The following is an 18,655-nucleotide window of genomic DNA, read 5'->3' as shown; positions in this document are numbered from 1 at the left end:
TCCTGAAAGTAAGCCTAAGATCCAAAAATCACAAGATCCGAAACCCCCAAGATCCAAGACCCCCAAGACCTTTTAGCCATGTCCTTTACAAAGACGTATTTCCTGTGTCCGACATCCGACTTCATCCATCCACCACCGGCTGGCCCGCTATGCCTTGGAGCTATAATCCGGTCCACGTCAACGCCGCAATACCCTCTAAATAGTTCGGTCGTTGCCGTGCCTGAAGCAAATCCGCCCGTCGTGGAAACGGATTGGAAGAAGACCGTTTCAACTGAGACGGGCCTCGGTCTGGGAGTCTATGCACAGTTCCTGCAGGTGGTCACCGGTGGAATCCCCGTTGGTCCCGAGGTGAACGCTGAGCACACGAGCAAAGCCGCAAATACCTTTGCCTTTGACTCGATGACGACCCTGGCATTTGAGCCGACACAAGAATATGTACAAGAAGCCATCAAGGCACCCACCGTGCAGTCGTGGCTGAGGGAACCCAAGCAGAGGTTTTCACCCGTGTGCTCGCTCTACCTCGTCACGGGCATGAAGCTCGTCAAGGGCGCGAGAATCAAGTACTCGACTTCGCAGAGCGCGACGGTCACGGGCAGATTTGGCATCGACGTGCCCCAGCTTGGGACGACCTTTGGCCCAAAAGGCCACTGGAGCAGCGCGAGCGACGATGAGACGGAGTTTAATCGCGAGGCCGAATTTGTCTTTGCGTTTCGGGTCAAAAGACTCAGGTTTGGGCGGAAGCTAAAGCTTGAAGAGTACAACAAGGGTGCTTTTCTGGCCATTGGCGGAGATTCAGAAGATGGCGTGTCTGTTCTCGTTGAGGACGTGGATGGTTCTGAATTTCAGACTGCAAAGGCCGTTCCTGATGTGACCGAGCACGGAAGGGTCTACTGTGTCCCTGCATAATGATAGCAGACAAATACTGATTTACTATTGTACAGTTTAGACCTCAGTGAACTGAGTAAGCTGCTAGTCATACAAGTGTCTCCTAATATCCTTGATCTTGCTGTAAACCTCTTCCCTCGTCGCCCTTCTATCAAACAGTGAGTGAGGCGTGATGTAGTCATAGCCCGCCCCCCTCCTCTGCTTGACCATGCTCTTCAAGACCTCATCCATGTGATGAACGTCCTTCAGCCACGGCGCCAGCAACTCGTTTCCTGGAGCCATGTGCCGTTCCTGCTGCCGGACAAAGGACAGAATCGCTGCCGCAAGCCCAGCAGCAATCGGTGTTGCAACCGATGTCCCCGACATGGCCTTGACATGTTCATTGTGGCCGTTCTTGCCAACAGGCCAGTGAGAAGATACGTGCTCCCCAAGGAGACTAAAGTTGACATCTTTATCGTCTGCCGTCGGGTTGAACGTAGAGGGGTTGCCATTTCCATCCGTTGAGTGTATACAAAACACGCTGGGATATTTGGCTGGAAAGGCTCTGCCGAGGTTTGCTCCATCGTTCGATGCCGCAGCGAACAGCAGCGTCTGACTGTGTAATGCATTCGATATGGCTGTCTTCATGGGCTCGTTATACTCCCGAATCCCAAACGACATTGAGATAATGTCTACTTTCCATTCCGAAACTGCGTAATTAATGGCCTACATGAATAGTCAGCTCAGCCTGAAAAAGAAGAAGAATAAGTCTGCTCTCGCATAAATCCAGCCTTGCCTTTGCAATGTCATCATAAGTGTGGCGGTCCAGTGTTTCTCGATTCGCAATTCTGGCAATATAGATCTTAGCACATGTAGCAACGTTGAGTAGAAGACCCAGTGCATGAGTGCCGTGTCCGATCTCGTCTCGAATTTCGTGTGTGGCTGTTCCATGTACAAAGCTTCGCGCATCCTTGATTCGGGGATCCAGTCGTTGGTCCTCGGTCATGAGAAGAGGATTTTCGGGGTCAAATCCGGAATCCAAGATTGCTATCCGCACCGGTTCGAACCCTCTACTCCCAGCGTCGACAGCGTCGAAGGGGTCGACATGGTGATAAACCGAAGACAGAAGATTGTCCATCCATTGCTGCGAAAGCGGATCCCTGAACAGATCATTAGTAGAAAGAAGCCACATAACCACTAGAAATACTCACCCTTTTTCAGAGCCCATCTGGTGACTTGCGTCAAAGAAGTATAAACTCTTCATCGAAGGCTCGACGAAATGTCCGCGGAGTTGAGATCCAGAAGACTGCGCCGGCCCCGCCATCCGCAGCACCACGTCTGAATGGAAGGACGAGTAGGTCGCGGGCGCGGCGTCAGACATCGAACGATACGGAAGTGGTGCGTGTGCCCCGTTGTTCGAATCGGAGACATCAACCTTGCCAGTCTGATGGCGGACAACTTCTTGACCGATGGAACCCCAGCAGAGTTCGTTCTGCCGAGGATCAAAGGAGCCCAGATTCTGTATTCGAAGACCCCACGACTTGAATATCTCGGCCTCGAGTCGTTTGATGACGTTTTGATAGAAGAGCCGCTGAACGTCGACAGACTCAAAGTCAGCCTGCTGCCCAGGGGGGTAGTACTCCCACTGCAGGCATGCCTTGGTAGCGAGATAGTAGTCCACGCCAGCGTCAACCTCCAGAGACTTGAGCATATCAAGGCTGGTATAATAATCGGAATTGACGTTCCTGGCCTCGGGAGGGTCTTTCTGCATCAGCTCCACGGGCGTGCAGTAATGAAGTTCACACAAGAGAATGCCCAGTGCCAGCACGGTGGCATTGGGATGAACCATGTGCTTGGAGCTGTCGGTACTGCCTCCTGAGTCTGTCTTGCGGGCTGAGATGATTGGGATGTGTTCCATGGCCAGAAACGGCTTCGTGATGTCCGGGAGTTCTCCCTCCTGTAGTGGTTCAACGAACAGGATATTCGAATGGTTGAATGAAGGCTGCAGCCACGGCGTCTCTAAGAACGGGAGCAGCGCAGTCGCCAATATGACGGCCAAGATTCGTTTCCCCTTCAGCGGGAGGGCAGATGAACTGCCGCGCAATTCTTGTTGACGCTTGAATAGAGCCGACAAGGATACCGTTCGAGACAGTTGTTCGCCGCCAAACGTCTTTGGTTGCGGCCGAAGCCTCTGGAATATCCCGCCCTCGAGAGCCAAGTGCAAGCAAGTCCGCTGACCGAGGGACTCTGTGATGCTTTGACATATGTGGGCAAACTCAGGCGCATCGCTAACCGTAGGCGCAGAGGCGCTCCTCATCCTGTTGTTGTGTACGTCCCTACCGCGGAAATAAGAGTGTCAGTATAAACATCAATGCACGAAGCTCCATGAAGCTTACTTGATGGTGATTTTGGCTTCTTGCAACGCAGTTTCAATAGGAGACCGTACGCCAAAGAACACCTCGAAGCTCGTCTCAGAGCTGAAATCCTTCTTCTGTTGCGGCAGCGAAAGTCTCACGCTCAACCCCGAGCACTTCTGGCAAACACATATCCAGTGTTTTCGTAACGCGTTGTCCAACGACACCAGATGCCTCCTCATTAGCACGGCGAAGTCGGCATCGGGCTCTTCGACATTGTCGGCAGCATTTGGCTCTTCACGTGGCAGAACCCGGCGCTTCCTCGCCTCCCTCTCCATATACGAGAGCTCCTGGATGACGGCGTCACTGTCTCGTTTCCGCTTACTCACTCGAATGGCTGTGCCCGGATATGATTGCGGACCTTGACTCCGATGCTCCATCATGTTGCGCATCGCCTGAAGCTTCGGATACGGCATATTGTGGCGGAAGCCGAAGCCCTGCTCAGTGGCCTTGTGTTAGTAGGCAGGTGGTTGTGAGAGGCCGACGACAGTCTTGGGGTTTGCCGTTTACCGGGAGCACCTACGGAATCTGATTCTCCATCGGAGTTGTACTGAACATAGTCTTCAAATGCGCGCAACGTCCTTGCAATATGCTCAGGGTCAGGCTCTTCAGATTCGGCGGCTTCTTGCTGCAGAAATGCCTCCGTCCGTAGCCAGGCCTCGGCTGTCCGTGATCTCAACGACGCGGGCCGCGCTGTCTTTTCCGGTCGTCTTCGAACGAAGAAGCCAAGCACAGACTGCAGCAGACCTTGGGAATCATCCACACTCATGGTTGGTTGTATGCACACCCAGAGATGGCGGATCCGAAATATTTCACAGAAACACAGTTCGGGTGTGCTATCAAGGTTTGTTTAGTAGAACAACAGAGAATCGCCACCTATTACATACATACAATCTTATGATAGCAGGACCCGGCGATGACTTCTTTGCACCGTGGAGCTATGTAAGCCTGCGAAACGTGTAGTATGTAGTATGTGTCGCGCCTCGGGTCGATCGACGGGTATTGTGTAATTATACCAAGGCAACCAGGTATCGTGTGGGTGAAACCCCTCTCAGCGGGCTGTGCTAATCTGCTAGGTCTTATTTCTGCAGGGGAGCAAGGCGTCCGAACCAACAAGCGAATCATCATCGTCGCAGATTCCCAGCTCCCCAGCAGCCGACCCTCCATCCCAAAGCTGAGGCGGCAACGGTGGAGGCCATGTGTCTGCCTGCGTGTGGTCACAGGCACGCATGGAGGTACGAGTAGTATGTACGGACTACTTACATGTGTGACTATTGCTGTATAGTCTTGAAATGCTTTTCAATTTTTAAAGCCGTGATCTCTCCGCGCTCATATATATATGTTGATAAACACTTTGTTGAGAGCGTCAATTGCTACCCAGTGCAGGGCATCCTCACCTTCTTCGTGACTTGAATCTATTTCACTGGTTTCCATCCCGCAATTTAGCCCTAACCAGGCGTCTTTCTCTCAACCTTATCATCATCACTTTTTCCTCCTGAGTTGCATCATCGGCCAGCGCAGCTCAGATATTTCGGGAGAAGAACCATGTCAGGAACGGAACTCAAGAAACGACAGGTGCCGAATGTCAACATGAGCACCGCGAACGGCACCACGGGCCAGCCAAAGGCTAACAAGCAGCGAACCGTAACGTGGCAGGAGATTGCTGAATGGCAGTTCGACAACAAGTATATCCTCAGAGGCTATCGACCGGAGAACGCGGACTATCTGGAAATCTTTACCAGCCTGACGTTCTTGCACAACGAAACTTGCAATGTATACACCCATCTTGTCGGTGCTCTGCTCCTACCGCTCGTCGCACCTGTCCTTCTGCGATTCCTGGCTGAGCCTCAATTTACCAACGTCTCATCCATGGACTACTCCATGTTTGGGGTTTACTTTTGGTGTGCGGAAATCTGTTTGGTCTTGAGCGCACTCTATCACTTGATGCAACCGCATTCGCATCCCGTAGAACTATTCTGGCATGGAATGGATCTGCTTGGCATTGTTATTGTGACAGTGGGCACATTTTCTTCCGGCATCTATTATGTGTTCTTCTGCGAAGCAAGCTTGCAAAAGCTGCACTGGGGTATTGTCAGTCCCTCTGAGCAAACCATCACCTTTATCCCCCACCCTCCCCGCCTCTTGGGTCAAGCAAACTCCATAGTAGTTGATACGCTGACAAGAGTCCTAGATCCTGACCACGGGTACTATCACTGGTGTTCTCATCTCGCATCCCCTACTGAGAACGCCGCTATGGCGGAAGGTAAAGGTGGGCGCGTTTGTTGTCTTTGGTGCTTCATCGTTCATACCCCTGCTGCATGGTGTCCAGCGATATGGGCTCGAATACATGCTCCAATACTCAGGCATGAAATGGTACCTTCTCGAGCTTGCCTTCTATGGCACCGGAGTCGGTCTATACGCGGTATGTCTGGCATGAACTTTACATAGTACATCGCCGCGTGTTTCTATGCCCTCGAAAACCATGAGTCACCTCGACTGACGAACCCTCTGCAGTTCCGAGTTCCGGAGCGTTTGGCGCCGGGTACGTTTGATATCTGGGGAAGCTCGCACCAGATCTTTCATGTCGCCATCTTATGCGCAATGGCCGCACATGTAACGGCTCTGCTTCAAGGCTTCACAACTTGTCATACATTGGATGTGTGTCGGTTTCAGGGGGTTCATTGAGCAATGTGAAGCTGCGTAGAAAGCTGAACTGCTCGACCCGGGCCAGGAGATAGGTAGAGACTTTCCATATGTAATACAAGTACATTCATCAGTGTCGAATATCTGACAGTCTCTGAAGAGGTCAAACGTATAGACGCCCTATACTGACTGATATGGTACTAGGTAGGTACTAGCAGTAAACCTAAGCACGCCACTTCCGCCTCGCCCCAAGCAACCACCTCTAAACTGCGTTAGAAGTTCTGTAGTACAAGTACACTTATCTCTATTAGTTCATACCTTAACTCCTCGGGAAGACTAAGGCCGAGGGGTGGAACGCACGGAGACTATAACTGGCAAGTATACGAAGTACTTCTACAGGCAAGACAGTCCGCGGCCTTCTATTTCGCAGCTTATACTGTTGCGAGCACTGTCTACGTTCTATTATGTACAGACACGTTTTATCCGCAGGCATGAGGCATTTTTACCATTGGGCAAACACATGCTGTCAACCAGGGGAGAGCAGAGCCTCATGACACTGGATCTCCTCATTGGAGAGCTAATGCACGGAAGACTTGTGTTTTCGCACCGGGCAGGGTGGAGTTACTGTAGACGGACAGTATAGTATACATGTACAGAACTTGAAGATTGCAGTCATTCGCTACGGCGGGTTCGATCACCTAACATGTACCTTAGTTAGCTTGACCTGAGCAAGGCAGATAATGCAATTGACACCGACGTGATGTGTCTGTTTTCCAATGCGGATACGGTGTCTTCCTACCCGATGTAGTGAGCCGCCGACGGAATTGTAGGGCAAATCAGGCAACCAACCCTTCCTTCTATGTATATCCTGCCGGTAAGTGGGCGGCTAGCAGTGCAACGTGGTTGGTCCAAAGACAGGGATTCTGTCACACATAGCGCGCGTCGTCGCAGGTTCAGGGGTCCTGTAGGGCCTGGCCAAGCAAACACGAAGGAACAGAGTTCGAGATTTGGCCTTTTCTTTGTTACTGTAGTAGTGCGCATTCCAGCTCCTACAGGGTACATGTAAGCAAGGCTGGCATGTAGCAGAAACGAAGTCAGAGAAAAGCGCGGGTGCAGCAAGCAGCGCAAAAGAAGCCCCCCTCTCTTCATCTTCCTTCTTCCTTTCTTCTCCTTCGCCAACAAGTCCCGATGGCATCTGCTGCCCGTCTTCGACTCTCGTCCCCCCAGCCGCCGGTGTCGCCCAAAGAGCGGGGGGATGACTCCCTCCACCCACGGCCTACGGACACCACATCCAGGGTCGTCAACAAGGCACGCAAAGTTCTTCTCTCGTTCGAGGAGCTGCCGAAATGGCATCAGGACAACGAGTTCATTCTCCATGGCTATCGACCGATCTCAGGCTCGGCCATGGTCTCATTCCACAGCTGGTCATACATCCACAACGAGTCGGTCAACATTTTTTCTCATCTCATACCGGCAGTCGCTTTTTTGCTCGGCGAGTGGTATATCCTGGAGTATCTCACCAGTAGATACTCGAATGTGACTGGCGCCGACTTTTTCATCTTCACCTTCTTTCTCTTGACTGCCGTCGTCTGCCTGGGACTGTCAGCGACATACCACACTCTGACGAACCACTCCTCCGAGATTGAGCAATTATTCTTGCGATTTGACCTGGTGGGTATAGTCATCCTCACATTGGGTGACTTTGTATCGGGAATATACATGGTCTTCTGGTGTGAGCCTTTGGAACGCAAGATCTACTGGTCAATGGTGAGTCAACATCCATATATACCTCTTTTGCTGTTTGTTCCCAATCACGTATATAATACTTATTTTGGCTACCAGATTGGAGTACTCGGATCGCTTACCATCTTTATAATGTTAAATCCCCGGTTCCATGGTCCAAAGTACCGCACTTTCCGAACACTTGCGTTTGTAGGGACGGGCTTATCTGGCTTTGCACCTTTGATACATGGTATTTCGATCTTTGGCTTCTCGCAGATGATGAAACAATCGGGGATGCCCTATTATCTAATCGAAGGAGGATTCCTTCTGCTTGGGGCTCTGATTTATGCCGTAAGCCTCCAGATTTTGCACATGATGGGACTCTTTTCTAATAAAACGATGTGTCTACAGACCAAGTTCCCCGAGTGTCGATGGCCAGGGAAATTCGACATATACGGCTCCTCCCATCAACTTTTTCACATCCTGGTAGTCCTTGCCACTGTGACCCAACTGATTGGGATATTGGACGCCTTCGACTATAATTACACCAATCGAACTTGCTCATCTCTATGAGTCATGCCCCAAGGATATTTACATCAGGTATATGCTGGGGTTTTGCCGCATGTCATAGAGTGAACCTGGCGCTGTTATTTGGCCGGACTGGAAGCCGAGAATTTTACGACGACCCAAAGGAGATCATTGATCGAGGAGCGAGTAGATCATGCTTATGAAGCTAGACGAATTGATGATAACGTACAGATAGCGTTAGTGCTGGATTAAGAGACGACCAGTGGTGGAACTGAACCACCGATTCTATGACCTTGTTGTGCGTATGTTTTATCGAGCGAAGATTCGGAAATTGCCTGCCATGGACGTAAAATTTTCAATGTTCTCCTACCTCATTAATTACATATGGTGAAATCTCCTCAGCAGTCACAAGGAACGGATTCAGCAAGTTTTCTACCCAGCCGACATCACCAGTGCTCAGCAACACCCAGCTAATATATCGCCTGCTATGGATTTACATACCGCTTTGGAGAAGGAGTGGCCAGACGCTCCCTCATTACTAAGTTCACAAATATTATAAGCATCTGCTACTGGAAAGTATATGTATATTGCCACTCTCGATACATTTCTGAGGCAATCATAACAATGCATGAAAGCAGCTTGCGGTAGCTCCACCTTCGTGATCTTTTACTGTCTATTGAAGGGCTGAAATGCTCAATTATGAGCCACGCCTATCAAAACAGATATCTGATCCACCGTGATCACCTTCAGAAGACTGAACTTTTCTCCTGACATAGAGGCGCCCTTCATTGCGATGGCGTGATATGGCCCAGGACACTTGGGCAGACTATGCTCGTTGCACATGAAGCAGTATCACTGGAACGTTTGTACAAGTATATGCTTCATTAGACCTGCAAAGGCGAGGGAAGTATTCAAAGTATACTACATGCTTTCAGACTCAAGCTGAGTAAACCTCCATCCTTACTTCAATTGCTCATGGCAAGTTGAACATTTGAGTGACGTCTTTTCGACAATCTTTTCATCTGCCTTGATGGCTAGAGTCCCCGAGCTTCTCCTTCTTCTTCCTTTCGCTCGCTATTGATCCTCCATTCCTTTCAATCACCGTAGCTTTCGTTATTACCTGTGGTGCTACTCTTTCTGTCACCTGGCGTACATTTTTTATCTTTGGGGGATTATCTTGTCTTCCCAATAATCCCCGGCTTCTCCTCGCTGAGGGTTCGGACTTGGTCCCGCGGCTGGTCGGTAGCATCTGTATGACGTCTTCATCTTCGACCTCTATAGCATCTGTTTTCAGTAAAGCTTTAGAGTCGTTTCCATCATTGCTTTTACTCTCTTCTACCTCCATGTTTGCTTTCCTGGAAGATTTAACGACGCTCGCAGAGTTCGTAGGCTTCTTTGGTCTCCCTCTCGGTTTTGCGGTACTGCTGATACAAGAGTTGTCAGACAAATTCATCCCTACCCTGACTTCATCTTCCTCGAACTGAGATATCCACTTACCTGTCGTTACCCATGTCTTCGTCAGCCTGAGCCATTTTGAGCAGCTCCTTGATTCCATCGATAGCAGCTTTTCGCTTGTTGTAATATTTAAAGACCATGTTCTCCGGTTCGCGTTTCGGGGGCTCTGTCATGTTTTTCCCAGATGACTTTTTGGCGCGAGCACCCCGTTTCGATTCGAGTGCGGTCTTGAGTGATTCTTCGGATAGCATGGTCGCGATAGCGCATTCGCCGTATGCGTACTTGGCCCATGGACTGTGGTCGTCCGCGGCAAGCCGGCCCGTCGGAATCGCCTCACTTTGTTCGACTGGCTCGACTTGTAGTTCGACTGGCTCGACTTGTAGTTCAACCTGATCACTACCATTGTCGACCTGCACAGCTTTTTTGACGTATTCAAACTGACCACTGTCATCAAAGACCTGCAAAACAGTGTTCTCTCTCCGATCGCCAAACTCGAATCGGATGAGGAAGTGCGGATCTTCGGTCTGAAGTGCTGGAAGTGGCTGCCAGCAGATTTCCTCAAAGTTTTCCACTCCCTCTAGCTGAGCATCATCAGTGGTCTCAATCAACTCATTGTGTGCGGCCCATAGCTCCTCCTTCAGGGCCGCTTCAGTCCCTTTTCTAGGCGGGTTACGCATATACTTTTCGCGTTCGAGTGCCTCTCTCTGGTGCATGCGTTAGCGATATGAGTCGCTAAGATAGGATCGTTAATGCTCATGGGAGAGGACTCACGGATCTGTTCTCCTTATCTTGGTCTTCTATTGCCATGTTCACGGCCTTTTTTACGGCCGCATAGTTAGGTTTGTTGCCATCCTTGCCAGTCCAGAGATTGTACTTGGTCTTGCCATTGCGATCCAGCCGCGGCCTATTCTTGTCTTGTTGGAGGATGTACTGGACGTATCTTTCCTTCGCTTTTACCCACCTTTCCTGCCCGTCGGCTCTGTCATGGGCATCCGTCGAAAGGGCGTACAGGATGTCGAAATCCTCGTCACTTGTCTCGTCGCCTTCTCCATCGTTTTGAACTGCTTGGTTAGTATCATTCGAATCCCGCTCACCCTCTTCTGCGATGCTCTCAGAGCCGTCTCCAACAGTCAACCGCTTCCGGCCTTCAAAAGCTTCTCCAAGGCGATGGTTAAAGTTGATGTCCTTCAGAGTAACCTCTTCTTTACTGAACCAATACGCTGCGCGAGTTGTGAACAACCCTTGTCTCACCGCACTCTGGTTACCGTTGGCATCAGACAGCCTTTCGAAATAGTCTCTCAAAAAGGCCAGAACGTCCCAAGCTGCGGATGAAAGACACTGTTAGCTTAATCATGAGCACATCCATCAATCGGCGGTAGAAGAGACTCACTGGGGTGCCCATGGCTGCTTCCTGGGGTAACAAGAACCTTGCGAGGTTCCATATACTCAATGATCAGGCCTATGTTTTCCGGGTCCGTGAGCGGCCCCTCTTGTTCTTCCCCGTTTGACTCCGCCTCTGAGTCCGACTCTGACTCCGACGGTTGTTCTTCTTGCTCAGGGTTGTTTTCGCTCTTGACTGCTGAGCGGTGGGCTCCCCCGAGATTCTCCCTTGTCGATCCATGGTGATCCAGCTTGACCATTTCAACGTCACTGTTAGGCCAAGTCTTGTTGAACCAAGTTTGTACAGGCCCGTTAAAAACGTCGGGATATCCATCTCCGCCGGTGTAATACGAGCATAACTTCTGACGTTTCCAGTAGAGGAGAGCAAGGATGGACGTCTCGTTGCGTGTTGGCCTCCCGGCCTTGACAGCTTTCGGCTGTCCAATTCCGAAGCCATTCGCTCCCACGACGCAGAAACGCGGTGTGTTTTCGGCATCGGCCGTATTCTCGTCAGAGTCCAGCCGATTTTCACAATCCTCTTTGGATCTTCTGCGGCTGTATGTGGGCTTGTACTCTTGCCCCGTTTTGCGGATGAACTGGCGAGAGCGAGTAAAAAGGTCCAAGCCTATGAGTTCCTCACCCCATTTGCATCGAAGGAGCCTTTTTCCTTCACTACTCCTCTGTGACGCAGTGTCCATCTGGTCCCAGCGATCTCTTTCGTTTTCTTTCACAAAATGGCGTAGAAAATCGCCTCCTCCATTGAACATGGCTTTCACATCCCATGCACCGCAGCATAGCCAGGCGTCCTCGGCGAAATAAAGAGACGCAAAGTTATTTGGGCTGCTTCTGGTGACGGTGTTCCCATCACGCTTACACCGCGTAAAGGTGATGTCCTTATTGAGAAGCAGATCCTTGACGCCGTGGTAGTGGTCTGCGTCCCAGTGGGTGACGACCCAAGAGTCGAACTTCCAGCCATTGCCAAGCTCGAGGTCAATGAAGCGAAGGCCTTTGAGGATTTGGACCCAGGCGACATACATACCCGCGTTCATGCCGCCATCCATGAGAAACGCCCTGTGCACCTTTTTCGTGGCCGTGTCTACAAGAAAGTGGGCGGAGCAGTCGCCGATGGGCACGGGGATCTGGTAGTTGATCACTTGCCAAGGAGAAGGATTAGCCGTACTGTTAAGCCGTGTTGTCTGTTAGCTACCTGCTGCAAAAAAGCGAGAAGCTGTCAAGCTTGGTGATTTGCACTGACAAATGTTTCTGGGTGTTGTTCAGTATACTCGGGAAGCTTGTAGGTCCTAACACATTATGTGTCGCAACGTTGTCCAGACCACCCGTCATATCTGTGGCATGCGGCTGTACGTTGTTTGTTTCGTTGTTGTTCCTATCATTCTGTGTCAACTAAGCCATGACTCGGCAAACCTCCAAGTACCGACATGAAGAGATTTCTTTTTGGCTTGTATGGATTCGTTTGCGAATGCGCATACAAGCCAAGGTTCTCATAGCTGCTGGTGGATGCATCGTTCATGTTGACAGGCTATAGGTTTGGCAGTTGGCAGACGTTCAAAATAACCGATTGAGGCGATGAGAGCTTCTGTATTCATCCAACGCTCGGCACCGTAGGGTCTTTGTAGGACGAAATGAGGTTGGACTACACGTATGAGGCATCCTCTCAGAGCTCATTGAGTCTACGGCTGAACATAAGATGCCTTCAGTGGTCCAGACTTCATGCCAGGAGCTCTTCAGCCAGCCTCAGGAGTAGGCTATTGCCAATAGCGTGACTATCAGCTTGGACTAGAGTCGGGGTGGCGCTCTCGCGACGGCCCGGGCAGGCGTCTAGTGTTAGTTTCCGGGCTGGGCAGTGGTTGGCATGTTCATCCTGATGGATAACAGCTTCGTCTAGTACGCCGCTTCAATAAAGTTTGGCAATTCGGAAAGTCATGAATAGGGCTATGACTAGAGAAAGAGACCAATTCAATTACAGCTATGGTGCTTGTATGCCATCTCCAGATAATAGTGTAGTGGTTCAGCTTTGATGACGGTGACCTGAGTAATTGTAGGCAAGAAAGCCAAACATTCAAGTGATTCGTTACCTCATGGGAAATCTATGTTCTCTACCGAAGACAGCATTTACAGTGCAATTGTCCAATACTGGACCTGACGCAAACACTCCACCGGCACCAGCAAAAGCTCGACAACGACCGCACGCCCGCATAACTGCGCGCACTGCTCCCGAGTCACCAGCTCGCCCTTGCTCACACCGATTTCCTCAAGAACCTTGGTGACAGAGTCATCCAATCCCCATGCGCGCTGGTAGATGCCTCTTCCTTTCTCGAATGCCGCCTGGAATTCGGGCGTGCCCATCTGGATCGCCTCCGAGATGAGAGCCTGCTCGATCGTCGAGTAGGCGCTCACGCGCACCACAATCGAGCGCTCCGTTCTGGATGAAGTCGTTACTGACTCCGCATGGTAGTCGCCAAACCACGATTCCACGTCGATTTTGACCCTCTTTGTTTCTGTCTCGCTGCGGGAGCTCGCATCCGTGCTGAAGAGAACCGAGGCGTCACCCCCGATCCGGTAGCCGCCGACGTAGAAATCACCATATGTGGCGTGGAAGCCATCAATGCCCTTGCGACGCAGCACGTCAAAGGCATCTGCCGAGAGTTCTGGCGGACGCACAAACGCCACCGTGCCGGCGCGGTAGCTCGTGGTGACTGAGGCCTTGTTGGAGTCCCTGTTTTCCATGACGTCCCTGTCAAATTGTACCGAGACGCTGGCTGAGAGAAAGAGCAGGTCGACACCGACGCCGGCGCCAATGCTGAGATGGTCTGTTGATGCAGACGAGCTCATCACTTCGGACGACCTGAAGCTGCCGCTGCCATCATCTGTCGTGAATTCTATTGGCACCGAGACAAGGGAATCCGTGTCGAATGCCGATTGCATGGGGAATGGGTTTGCGCCATTAGCTGTGGCCGCCGACCGGAAGAACATGCCCAGTGGAAGGACGCGGGCCTGCCATGGGAGCCGGATCGGTGACCGGGTGATTGCTTGCTGGGCCACGCGGGGGATGAGCGGATTGAACACATCGGGGTCGAGGGTATCAACTGTCAGAGGGGCCAGTTTGCTGACTTTGGCAATTCCAGAGACCGGCATGGCGACGGATGCTCATGGTGTTGGTTCTGTGATGCCCAGTTTGGGAGGCGGAAAGACTGAAGTGGTCTTGAAACGGTGTGTGGCCTGGAGTTCAGAATGTCGGAACAATCACTCCTCTGGCATCTTACAGACTCCGCGTCTGGATGCCCGCGGTCCATCCTCAGCCGCCGTGGCTGCGGTCTCGACTGAGTATGACCAGGATGTGAAGCGAGCTGAAAGGGGATCAGCCAGCCCGGTACCATATGCCATGGCGTCGGGATCATCCGAGTGTATTGCGCTTGCGGCTAAGTTTACCAGTCACTTTTCGAAGCCACTCTCGGGGGAAGTAGCGGCTTGTGGCTTGTGGCGAAGAGTGGTGAGCTATTGCAAATCGTCAACCTCATTTGCTCAGGTCGACCGGTCAGTGCTAGAACTATACCCAGCCTGCGTCGAGCTGACATTCTGCAAAAGTTTCATACCGATAGCACATGTAGGAAGACAATACGGAAAACGTTGTGGCTTCAAATATGGCATGATTAAAGTCTGGCCCGCTGTTTGACCCGAAACCCCTGTTGACTATTGACAATAGTCTCATACTCCATCCAGGGCTTCAAGATATCATAATTGAACACATTGGAATAGATCGCTACGAAGGGCCGAGCAAAAAGTTTACTTGAAAAGCTCAAGCTCAATTATTCACTTCACCATCTCGAGTGGCCTGCCGGATTGTGCTTGGCTTGCGGCTTGAGAAACTCCTTCTTTTGAGTCTGGTTGTGTGAATCGGTGTCAAACCATCATGGCTCTGTTACTCGCGCCTTACAACAATGGCATGCGCCTTGGTACGTCGTTTGCATATTACCGAAAGCTTTCCTCACATAGACCACTAACGCGATGTAGGCCAAGGGTAGGCTCTGCAACTTGAAGTCCAAGAAGCAGACGAGGGATCTAACAGCCTTAGCTTCAATTCGTACACGCAGCAAATCTGCATTGACGACGCCGTTGTGATCGACCCCGACCGCATCGACAATGCGGTTACCAACGATGGCTTCACCATGCGAGAGCTTCGCTACGGCATTGGCGCACGTGCAAAAGCCGCCCGCGCCGTCAATGGTGATGTAGATGATGAGGATGAAGATGAAGACGAAGATAATCTTCAACCTCAGCCTCAACTCATTGAGGCAATCCCAACAGTGGCCGCTTTGACGGGTGTTGATGCCTCGAACGGTCAAACACAATCTTTGATCGGACCTGCACCCCCATCAGTCCTTGACAGCATGGCACTTCAACTGAGTCAAGACGTCAAGACGGTGGCCAAGCTTGTCGAAGACATTGCCAGACTTGAAAGTGCCATTGAAGAAGCGGTCGACCCCGACAGTGCGGAGACAAAGCGAGATGCTCTGCTTCTCGAAAAGAAGCGAATGCGCCTTGCTCGTCTCAAAACAAATGGAACTGGCCTCAAGACTGCAAATCCCCGCAGTGCTGCGCGAGAGTTGTCGAAGCGCGGTCCGAGCCAGATTGTCTCGTACAGTTCACGCTTTGTGAACAAGATTAGGTATTTGATGGCTTCGCTATTTGAGTTGCTTATCTGGACACAGCTAATTATTACCAGTGAAATAACTGACGACATGAACATCTCAGGCTCTCTGTCGATCAAGTATGGTGCCATTGGCGGCTCCGGCAAAGGTTCCTTTGTCGACTCAGACAAATTCAAGGAGAGTGATCTCAACTTCTTCATCTCCGTCAAGGTCGTCAACCAGAGCATCAACATCAAAGATGCCCTTGTTTTCCAGGGCCTTCCCTCGGTGAATGAAACCAACTTTCGCTCCGTCTTTGGCGACTGCTTCATATCTGGTTTCCTGGAAGGCGGCGAATTCAATGCCCTCGTGAGCATGAAGGTTGTGAACAAGGACAAGCGCATGGCTGTCAAAGCCGAGTAAATCACCCTCTCTCCGTGTCTATTGACACTCCAGTTGCTCTACGAGGCCGTGGCTAACTGATATTGGACAGAGCCGAGGTCGCTTTGAGCGTTGGAGCTGCGGACATTAAAGCCAATGCCCACGTCGACATAGCCAAGTCGAACTTTTCGTCGCAGACGGAGACGACGATTCAGGTTGGCTGGTCGGGCGGCGGCCACATCAAGCCAGGTAACATTGACCATCCCTTGCCTTTTTCTGCTCAGTATTCTGACTGCATGCAGTGGACCAGCTCTGGACAATTCAGACCCTGATGGAGACGGCTGCCAAGTTTCCTGATCTCGTCGCCAACACTCCTCAGCGTACCTAGTGAGTCTTCGTCGACTATTTCGCCCAAGTACGGAAGACTGGCTAATCATCCGTCTCCAGTGCTATCCTTACCAAATATGAGTCGCTTCGGAGTTACATGGCCCTGAAGCCGCCAAAGCTCAAGCCCATGTTTTACGAAAACGCAGCCATCTACACCAATGCACTGCTGGACGCCTATATGGACTACAAGAATGTAACGTCTTTCCGTCTTCTTAAGGAAGTTGAGTTACAGTTGGCTGATGCTGAGCAGATATACCGCACCCTTGGGACTCAGCTTTTCGACATCCAGGCTAGCACGAAGAAATTTGTAGGCTGGCCTGATGACGTGACAAAGTTTGCGGATTCGACTACCCTCTCTCTCATCGACGACGAAACCCCGTTTGAAGCGACTATCAAGGGGCTTGACCTCGCCCGCCGTGCTTGCCGGTTCCAGATGGTCAAGATTGTCAAGGAAGTCGATACAATCGAGGAGCATCCAGACTATGCCGCCGATGAGAAGCGCCCCGAAGCAATCCAGAGCACCATCATCTTCCGAGACCGGCTTCCCGCCGTCAAGGACAAGGAGAAGGTGCCGTTCTCCGAAATCTTCGGAACCGAAGCCCCTTGCCCCTTGCTTGAGCGCGTTGAAGGCGACGGCGTGACTGAAGCCGAGGCCGCCAAGGCTGCCAGTTATGGTGTAGACCAACCTGACGTTGGCAAGTTTCAAAAGCTGGCGCCCATGGTGGGTTCGCCCCAAGGCACTCTCTTCTGCAACTTGGACTTTGTCAAGGCCGATTTCAGCTTGCGCACCGTCACGGTCGACGTCAACGACGGCGTGGTCATTGGCCTCAGCGTCCGATACACTAACGGTCTTTTGGCTGCCGTGGGAACTGCCGGCGGCCGCAGAAGTACACTGACGGTACACCATGAAGATGGTGAGAAGATCATTGCCTGCTCGATCGAGACGGGCCGTCTCAAGGGCGTGGAAAAGGCCCCGACCCGCGTCACTGCCCTTCGGTTGTATACCAATCGCGGACCGGACCTCTTGGGCAACTCGGAGGACTGGAAGCCTGCCGTAAAGGGAGAAGGCCTCCGTGATGGCAAACAATTCGAGCAGCTCGAGTTGAAACACTTTGACCCCCTGCTCGTCAACGCTCAGATCAAGGGGTTCTGGGGTTACGGCACAACAACGCCACAAATTAACTCCACGAGCGGCATCTTCCGCCTGGGCCCGATCTGGGGTAACAAGGAGGTCTGTTATCTGCGCCATCTTATGTTCGCCGCATTTCGTATACTGACATTAGTGCCTTATAGAGCACCGCTGCCACCGTAGGCATTCCCGATGAGGAACCAATCGACACGGCTAAAATCATGACGAACACGGAGGCTCGCTACTGGAGTGGCTACGAGCATAAGGGTTGGCGAGGGTCCGTCGCCGGCCGGTGTGCCACGTTCGCGGACACCTTCGCCAGACCCTTGCCCATCGTCCCTACGGTCATCTACGGCTTCCGCGTCATCGATGTTGCGAACATCAACGCTCCCCGCCTCGCTCTCAGTCTTCCGTCCGTCTCGGAAACGGGATACACCCTGTCGGCCAAGTCCTTCTTGCATGGGACGGTGAACCTCGAGGCCAGCGTCATGGTCCTGCCACACGGCAAGGTTGCCTTCCAGAACGGCTACGTGGACGCCAGCGACAATCCAGGCGGCCGCACGGCGAACCAGAATGCAAAGGTGTCCGTCACGTTTAGCCAGCCCTTCAAGGAGCCACCAAAGGTCTGCGTGTGGTTCACGGAGATCTCGCAGCCGCGCACCCGACGGTACCTTCGTACCTACGTGGACGACGTCACTCCAGACGGCATGACTGTGCACATTGACACTTGGGACAACAGCGAGTTTGAAGCGGCGCGCGTCGGGTGGCTGGCATGGCCGGCCGAGTGCGACGGCAAGCTGGTCAAGGCCGGCAACAGTTCGTTCGCCAAGGGCTCGGGACCGCAAGAGGCGCCCTGGTACGGCGGCAGCTTCAGCAAAGACCCCAAGGTGTTTACGGGAATCAACTATATCGACTTTCCCATGGATCCAAACAGCCCTGTTCCTCTGCCGATATTTGGGAAGCATGAGTGGGCGACCAAGGACAAGCTGCGCTGGCACGGCGGCACGTGGGGAGACACAATCATGACCCAGATGGGCTTTTGCTGGATTGCGATGGAATAAGAGGCGTTGTATTGTATATATCATCTGGTTATACGTAGGTGT

At 51.9% G+C, this 18,655-nt stretch overlaps 7 protein-coding genes across 7 annotated transcripts; 4 read left to right on the top strand and 3 right to left on the bottom strand.

The window, feature by feature from the left end:
* Positions 1-78: 78 nt before the first annotated feature.
* BBK36DRAFT_1145150 (hypothetical protein) lies at positions 79-906 on the top strand (the record flags this gene model as incomplete). Its single annotated transcript, XM_024893734.1, has 1 exon — positions 79-906. One exon carries the CDS (start codon positions 79-81, stop codon positions 904-906), a length of 828 nt encoding a protein of 275 aa, XP_024745393.1.
* A 63-nt stretch (positions 907-969) lies between these two features.
* Positions 970-4,047, bottom strand: BBK36DRAFT_149337 (subtilisin-like protein; the record flags this gene model as incomplete). The annotated part of the gene is made up of 5 exons (XM_024897569.1): positions 970-1,506; positions 1,595-2,024; positions 2,076-3,200; positions 3,261-3,727; positions 3,802-4,047. 5 exons carry the CDS (start codon positions 4,045-4,047, stop codon positions 970-972), a joined length of 2,805 nt encoding a protein of 934 aa, XP_024745392.1.
* Positions 4,048-4,868: 821 nt separating this feature from the next.
* Positions 4,869-5,963, top strand: BBK36DRAFT_1172911 (mPR-typeG-protein-coupled receptor; the record flags this gene model as incomplete). Its single annotated transcript, XM_024895806.1, has 3 exons — positions 4,869-5,369; positions 5,470-5,700; positions 5,793-5,963. The coding sequence occupies 3 exons, from the start codon at positions 4,869-4,871 to the stop codon at positions 5,961-5,963; spliced, it is 903 nt and encodes a 300-aa protein (XP_024745391.1).
* A 1,146-nt stretch (positions 5,964-7,109) lies between these two features.
* Positions 7,110-8,216, top strand: BBK36DRAFT_61841 (mPR-typeG-protein-coupled receptor; the record flags this gene model as incomplete). Its single annotated transcript, XM_024898374.1, has 3 exons — positions 7,110-7,688; positions 7,764-7,994; positions 8,055-8,216. 3 exons carry the CDS (start codon positions 7,110-7,112, stop codon positions 8,214-8,216), a joined length of 972 nt encoding a protein of 323 aa, XP_024745390.1.
* A 1,127-nt stretch (positions 8,217-9,343) lies between these two features.
* On the bottom strand, positions 9,344-12,537 carry BBK36DRAFT_1145146 (hypothetical protein; the record flags this gene model as incomplete). The annotated part of the gene is made up of 7 exons (XM_024893733.1): positions 9,344-9,420; positions 9,501-9,592; positions 9,669-10,330; positions 10,398-10,687; positions 10,721-10,948; positions 11,017-12,185; positions 12,497-12,537. 7 exons carry the CDS (start codon positions 12,535-12,537, stop codon positions 9,344-9,346), a joined length of 2,559 nt encoding a protein of 852 aa, XP_024745389.1.
* A 602-nt stretch (positions 12,538-13,139) lies between these two features.
* BBK36DRAFT_1130070 (hypothetical protein) lies at positions 13,140-14,162 on the bottom strand (the record flags this gene model as incomplete). The annotated part of the gene is made up of 1 exon (XM_024891805.1): positions 13,140-14,162. The coding sequence occupies one exon, from the start codon at positions 14,160-14,162 to the stop codon at positions 13,140-13,142; it is 1,023 nt and encodes a 340-aa protein (XP_024745388.1).
* An 803-nt stretch (positions 14,163-14,965) lies between these two features.
* Positions 14,966-18,613, top strand: BBK36DRAFT_1163396 (hypothetical protein; the record flags this gene model as incomplete). The annotated part of the gene is made up of 8 exons (XM_024894533.1): positions 14,966-14,980; positions 15,050-15,693; positions 15,751-16,074; positions 16,149-16,285; positions 16,339-16,423; positions 16,484-16,616; positions 16,674-17,654; positions 17,717-18,613. The coding sequence occupies 8 exons, from the start codon at positions 14,966-14,968 to the stop codon at positions 18,611-18,613; spliced, it is 3,216 nt and encodes a 1,071-aa protein (XP_024745387.1).
* Between the last annotated feature and the right edge of the window lie 42 nt (positions 18,614-18,655).

The sequence above is a fragment of the Trichoderma citrinoviride genome (genome assembly GCF_003025115.1).
Source record: "Trichoderma citrinoviride strain TUCIM 6016 unplaced genomic scaffold BBK36scaffold_19, whole genome shotgun sequence".
Lineage (NCBI taxonomy): Eukaryota > Fungi > Ascomycota > Sordariomycetes > Hypocreales > Hypocreaceae > Trichoderma > Trichoderma citrinoviride.
Note: the sequence above shows the minus strand (reverse complement) of the source record. Positions and strands in the feature narration are given on the sequence as shown.